The following is a 7,500-nucleotide window of genomic DNA, read 5'->3' as shown; positions in this document are numbered from 1 at the left end:
ACATCAACAATTTTAAACTTTCCCATATCTTTAACACTTCCCTTCTTAATTAAGTCTAACCACATATAGATATATAGTGAGTTTAACATATATGCACAGAAAACATACAGTACACATACACACGTACGTGTACATTATCTCTTTAGCGCACACACATCTATGTTAAAGCACACACACACGCGCGCACGCACACGCACACACACACACACACACACACACACACACACACACACACACACACACACACACACACACACACACACACACACACACACACACACGTATAATAAGTCCTGAGGATTATATTATATATATAATTTTCCTCTTTCAACAGATTTGCGGGTTTTGTCAGTGAACAAGTACAAATGAATTTGGACTCTTAATGGAACGTGCATCCTTCCCCTCCCTCCCTCTCCCTCCTGCCTGGCGAGGCGGAAACGGGGGGAGCGGAACGGAGAAAGATGTTTTTGTTGATTTTCGCCATGGATGACGGTAAGTGAGCTTTGTATATGTATGTATGTAGGAATATATCACTATTGATTGGTCGATTTATCGGTATATTTATGTTTATTTATTTGTTTGTTGGTCTTTTATTCTTCGACATTCTTACCAAGTTGCACATTCTGGAGAAATGTTGCACATGTTATGTGTACATATACTATATATGTATATATATATATATATATATATATATATATATATATATATGTATGTGTGTGTGTGTGTGTGTGTGTGTGATTCACCATGGTCTTGGATCACGTGTTGGACTCGTGATCGACAGCTATTTCCCTCCCGGAAGAGAGCTCAGAGCTCATATATGACCGATCTATGGGTAATGCTGTGACCTTACACGCACACACACACACCCAACCCCCCGCCCACGAGAGTTGGAGTAACGACTCGCAGCGCAGCGATACTGTAATTATTTCAGCCCTGGGCGGGATTCGAACCCGGACTGCCGTAGTGGCAGCCGGGAACTCTACCAGTGCGCAATCGAGTCAAGTGTGTGTATTTGTGTGTGTGTGTTTATACATGTACATATATAGTATATAATAGTACACATTGATGTATATGTATTTATATATTTAAGCATATTGTGTGTATGTGTTTGTGTATGCATATTATATCTGTGCGGATGTGTGTGTGTGTGTGTGTGTGTGTGTGTGCGTGCGCGCGCGCGTATGTGCGCATTGTGTGTGCATATGTATGTGTACATATGTGTGTCCATGTTTAAGCATATGTTTTCATAGAGTTCATATAACACATTGTATACAGCATAACACAATTACATATTCATATGTAGATATATATGTATGCTTATGTATTTATTTATTATTATTTGATAAAGATTTTTTACTAAGACGATACAACAAGACTTATATAATCTTTAAGTATAGAGCTTTAAAAAAGCTTTTACTTTTTAGGCTTACAAGGACAATGAACAGTACGTGTGTAGGATGTGGAGAGAGGGAGGAGGAGGAGGAGGAGGAAGAGGAGGAGGAGGGAGGAGAGGGAGGGGATATGGAGGGCAAATAGTTGAGGTTACATTAGTCGTTGTGTATTTATGGATCCATAGCTATGCTTGGACGCTTACACTGTCCAATCAAAAGCTTGGTTGGATTCTGAGTGGTTTGACTGTGTGTGTTTGTGTGTGTGTAGTGTCCATAGGTATGTTTGGGTAATGTGACCAGAACTCAGGGGCAAAATGGAAGATCGACTGTGGTTTAAGACGAGATTAAGAGGAAGAGGAGGATGAGGAAAAGGAGGAGAAAGAAGAGGAGGAGGAGGGAGAGGAGGAGGAGGGGACAAAAGAGAAAGAATCGAAGAAAGCAAGAGAGAGGAGATGAGGGAAAGATAGAGGAAGGAAGAACGAGGAAGGGAAGCCCGCAGAGAGGACGAGAAGGAGGAGGAGGGCAGAGGAAGAGAAGGTAAAGAGACGTGGAGGAGGAAGAGGAGGAGGAGGGGGAAAGGGGAGGGGGAAGGGAACGGGTTAGCAATTTTTGTCTTTATCGTGGGATGCAGTAAGTGTGAGATGAAGTAACGGGGGATATAGGATGGGGGGGGGGAGGGAGAAACAGTAAATAGTAAACAGTAAACAGACACTCCGATAATCCCTACACTGAAATAAGATGATATTTTCTTTTTATCAAAATTAATTTCGAATTTTTGGGTTTAAGGAGAGGACACCTGGCTGAAAGGGTTCTGGCTTGGTCGTGACCCCTCTGCTCCCTTCGTCTTTTTTTTTTCTTAGTTCTGAATAAAATAATTAAATTACGTCGCCTTAAGAACACCTTCAACCCGGTGGAACACTTTCTAGCTTTTGTTATACCCAACCACCAGACGAATCCTGGGGTCTGACTGGAACTCCCTTCAGCCGAATAAAATCGTCTGACGCTTCGTATAACAGAACCCAGAAAGACCGATGCCGTGTTGAAAGGATGTGATGGGGCTTGTAAGAATTAGAGAATGTTGTGGAAGAGAATTGGAGCCCTTTGTAGGTTAAAAGAAAACGGAGAATGGGTGTGGGTGGATGAGGGCATGTAGGACCTGCCACAGGGAAATGGGAGAGGGGGAAGACCTGTGGGGGTTTGGGAGGGAGTGTGGGTGGTGTCCACCTTTGCCCCTGGGTGGCTTTCTTGAGGGTAACCGAATTGAAGATGCGAGTGGGATTAGGTGTGGGTGGAGAGGTAGAGAGAGAGGCTTGATGGGTGTTCTTGGGAAAGAGGTTATTCGAAAGGAGGTTCCCAGAAAGAATGAGGTTATTAAAAAAAAAAAAAAAAAAAAATCGAAAATCTAGAGACCCTCCGAAGAAGGTTCCTCGTGGGCAGGAGGTTTCTGGAAAAAATCTTTGGGGAAGGAAGTAGCGAAGGAGGTTCTTCAAGAGCAAAAGAGTTCTTGAAAGATAAAGGTTCCTCAGGAATGGAGGTTCTTCGAGTACAAGGAGGTTCCTCACGGGCAAGTGGTTCCTCAAATAAAGAGACTCTTTTGGGAAATAAGGTTCTTCATGGGAAGAAGTTCCAATGGCGAGGTAGGTTCCTCGGGGATTAGATTACAGTGATTCTTAACCTTTGTCAGTGCCCTTAGTACCCCTTGATATCAGAGAAAATTTTCTCGTACCCCCATCTAATACAAATACAGTGCGAACATTTGAAAAGGATTGGTGATATAAACCTTGCTTTGCTTTCTCATGTTGAATATACAGTACCATTGCACTGGCTATTATCATGTCTCGTACCCCCAGGTTTAAGGTTTCGTACCCCTTAGGGGAACAGGTACCCCAGGTTAAGAACCACTGGGTCATTAGAGGGTCTTCAAGAGAGGTCGAAGGGTTGGAGGTTCTTAAGCAAGTGTCCCTCAAAAGCAAGCGCCTCGGGGAACTGTAGGTTCTTCAAGAGAAGGAAGTTCCAGAAGGGAAGGAGGGTCTTTAAGAAAAGGTTTCACAAGAGGAAGAGGTTTTTTAGTGAGAAAATAAATCCTCAGAAGCAAGCGCCTCAGGGAACTGTAGGTCCTTCAAGAGAAGGAAGTTCCAGAAGGGAAGGAGAGTCTTGAAGAAAAGGTCTCACAAAAGGAAGAGGTTCTTGAGTGAGAAAGTAAATTCTGGTGATTTTTTATCCTTGAAGGAAACTAAGTTCCTTTAGAAAAGGGTTTCGTAGGAGGAAGAGGTTTTCAATAAAAAAAGAGGATCCTCATGTTTTTTTCTGAAGATGTCTTGCGTTCGAAGTCGAAGGAGCATGCGAAGTTACCACAGTCTTTGGGGATGACGTTTGGTGGGTAGTGGTGGTGGTGGTGGGTAGTGGGGTTGGAGGTATGAGGTGGGGTCTAGGTTCAACGGGGTTAGTGGAGAGGCGAAGGCAGGTCTTCAAGTTGTTGGTGCGAGATCGAAGAGATCTTGGTCAGAGAAAAGGAGGAGGAGGAGGAGGAGGAACATGTCGACGCTGAAGACGGCGGCGGCGGTGGCGGCGACGGAGGTGGGGGGTGGGGGGCGGCGAAGGCTCGTCCAGTTGCAGATGGGGAGCTTACTTCTTGATGGTCCCGAACTCCCCAGATTTGGAGGTCAATCTCTTCTCGCCTTTCGTGTGGTCGATGGTCTGTTGCACCTGCAAAAGGACCAGAGAGAACGGGGGACATTAGGTCACACTGACAAATGTTCTCACCCTTTCTTGCACCCTTGATGTACCCTTTTCAGAGTTCTGTCATCCTTCTCACCTCCTACAAACTTTACAAGGTTGTATCACAAAAAAATGTCTTTGATATTTAGAACGTTGTCATGTCCTATAGCTTATGTAGATCGTAGAACCTGTGGAACTGTAGTTTATAGTTAGATCAAGTCCAACATTATGTGTCTGAGGGTTTGTGTTGTTTCAAATTCTCCCCCCTCCCCCTTCCCCTTTCACCTTCCCCAATAGTGGCTTCCTAAAGCTTCCCCCCGGCGGGGGATGAAGGAGATTTCCTCCAATTTGAGAACACTTGGGTTATAACACACACACACACACACACACACACACACACACACACACACACACACACACACACACACACACACACACACACACACACACACACACACACACACACACGCACACACACACATGCACACACACACGCGCACGCACGCACAAGATGTTGACACCCATCACAAGAACGAGCGTGACGTAATTCGTGTTTTCCTGGAGAAGGACTTTTAACGAATATTGTAAAAACGCTAACTTTAGCTATTTCTTGGTCACCTGGTCTGCAGCAACGTGACCGATGCAAGTGCGGGGGTCCTTGAAGTAGACGCACATCTGGGAAGAAAAGAAAATATTTAATTGCGCATCCAGCAAAGCAGACCACTAACACGTGGCATATTGCAAATTTATTTATAATCTTGTTTTGGATGGAAATAAATTTCCAGACATATTTTTTCTGTTATAAATAGAACTGTGAATCCGGTTTAGGTAGTGTATAAATTTGTGATAATTATAGCATCGCACAGAATCTTAGTTAAGATACAAGGGGTCATGAATATACAAGTAAATATATAAATATGTATATACTGTATATATACATACATACATATATATATATATATATATATACGTATATACATGTATATATGTATATATATGTATATATGTATATATACTGTATATGTATATATGTATATATATGTATATATATGTATATATACTGTATATATATATATATACATATATATATATATATATATATATATATATATATATATATATATATATATATATATATATATATATATGTTTGAATCCCTTAACTCTTTTACCTGCTTGGGTGCTTGGCGATGACGACGCACTAGCTGACAGCAGAGCCCTCTCTCGACGTTGCACTCGGAACTGATGCTGCAAGGCTCATCTGCAAAATACAACAAAGTTAGGCTCCGTCTGTCTCAAAATAAGCCTAGAACTCACTCTTTTGTTAATTTCTGGCTTGTAATACTTATAATACTTAGGTATAATTGACAATGTTAGGTTGATGCATTTTTTTTTTCATCCATAGAAGTATCATTGCGTTTTGCTGTCTTTACATTTAGCTTTGGTCTTTTGGTCGTGACTGTGCTCTGAGTCGTGGCAAAGGTTCATGTCTTCCTGAGATTGAAATATAAAGTTTCAGATCTTCTTTTTTGTTATCATTCTATTTTTTTGTCTTCCTCATAGGGAGGGAAGGAAGGAGGCAGGGAGGGAGGGAAGGACGGAGGGAAGAAGGGAGGGAAGGAGGGAGGGAGGGAAGGACGGAGGGAAGAAGGGAGGGAGGGAGGGAAGGAAGGAAGAAAAGGGGAGGGAGGGGGAAGGAGGGAGAGAGGGAAGGAGGGAGGGAGGGAAGGAGGGAGGGAGGGAAAGAGGGAGGGAGGAAAAGAGGGAGGGAGGAAAAGAGGGAGGAAGGAAAAGAGGGAGGGAGGGAGGGAGGGAGGGAAAGAGGGAGAGAGGGAAGAAAAGAGGGAGTGAGGGAGAAAAAGAGGGAGGGAGGGAGGGAGGGAGGGAAGGAGGGAGGGAGGGAAGGGCGTGAGGGAAGGGTGAGACAGGCTCTCACTCAAGAGGTCTATAAAGGTCGTCCTTCAAACTCAAGTGTTCACAAAAGCCATTGGTGGACTACTACAAGGTCAAGGTCAGTGCTCCGAAGGCCGAAGGAGTGAGATGATAACCTCTTGGGGAGTTGAGGAGGAAGAGGAAGAGGAAGAGGAAGAGAGAGAATGAGGGAGACGAAGAAGAGGAAGAGGAAGACAGGGAATGAGGGAGATGAGAAGGAAAAAGGAAATAAGGAGGAGACAAAGGAGGTAGAGTGATTTACACTTCGTTGTCGTTTTTTTATTATTATTCTTTTTAACAAAGCTCCTACGGTGGAGGAGGAGGGAGAGAGAAAGAGGAAGTGAGGGGTGGGGAATGGGGAAGAGGAAGAGTAGTTTAGGAAGAGAGGAGGTGGTGAGGAATATGGAGAGTCATAGGGAAGAAAGAGGAAGTAAGAAATGCACATAGATGTATATATATATATATACATATATATATATATATATGTATATATATATTATATATATATATATATATGTATGCAAAGTAGACCACTTGGAAAAAAGAAACTAACAAAGCAGAGCGCTTTCGTATATTACATCTTCAGCGCACTGATGATGTAATATACACAAGTGATCTGCTTCGTTATTTTTTTCCCAAGTGGTCTACTTTGCATAAATGAACACACGTACCTGTGTTCTTATAAGCACACATATATATATATATATATATATATATATATATATATATATATATATATGTATATATATATATATATACATACATATATATATATATATACATATACGAGTATATAAATATGTATATATATATATTTATATACATACATATATATACATATACGAGTATATAAATATGTATATATATATATGTATATATATATATATATACATATGTATACAAACACACACACACATACAGTATATATATATATATATATATATGTATATAAATATATATATGTGTGTATATATATATGTATACACACACACACACACACACACACACACACACACACACATATATATATATATATATATATATATATATATATATATATATATATATATATATATATATATTAAGGGTGAAAGACTGGAGGAAATGGATAGTTTTAGATACTTGGGTGCGAATGTGGCAGGAAAGGGAGGAGTGGGGGTGGAGGTAGAATGTAGATTGAGAGAAGCGAGTAAATGCCTTGTTGGATTGAAAAGTGTAATGAGAAATATATATCTGGGAATGGATGCTAAGAAGAGGTTATATGAAGGAGTGATTGTGCCAACAGCATTATACGGGGCAGAAACATGGAACATGAGAGAGGAAGAGAGAAGGAGTTTGAATGTGTTTGAGATGAAATGTCTGAGAAGTATGATAGGGGTAACTAGGCTGGATAGAGTGAGAAATGAGGAGGTGAGGAGGAGAACAGGTGTGGAAAGGGAACTGGGAGATAGGGTTGATG

At 41.4% G+C, this 7,500-nt stretch overlaps 1 protein-coding gene across 1 annotated transcript in view; it reads right to left on the bottom strand.

Moving 5' to 3' along the window:
• Window positions 1-7,500, bottom strand: part of spab (space blanket) — a 188,086-nt gene that overhangs the window by 1,365 nt on the left and 179,221 nt on the right. Inside the window, exons 6-8 of the mRNA XM_076172474.1 lie at window positions 5,282-5,370; window positions 4,728-4,784; window positions 1-4,097 (exon numbers count right to left, since the gene is read on the bottom strand). The exon at window positions 1-4,097 is cut by the window's left edge and continues 1,365 nt beyond it. Of these exons, the coding sequence (XP_076028589.1) occupies window positions 4,017-4,097; window positions 4,728-4,784; window positions 5,282-5,370 (227 nt within the window). The 3' untranslated portion in view covers window positions 1-4,016. The remainder of the gene's footprint in view (window positions 4,098-4,727; window positions 4,785-5,281; window positions 5,371-7,500) is intronic.

Source organism: Oratosquilla oratoria, chromosome 33 (assembly GCF_046742065.1).
Source record: "Oratosquilla oratoria isolate Oo_2021 chromosome 33, ASM4674206v1, whole genome shotgun sequence".
NCBI lineage: Eukaryota > Metazoa > Arthropoda > Malacostraca > Stomatopoda > Squillidae > Oratosquilla > Oratosquilla oratoria.
This window is presented reverse-complemented; position numbering and strand designations above follow the sequence as displayed.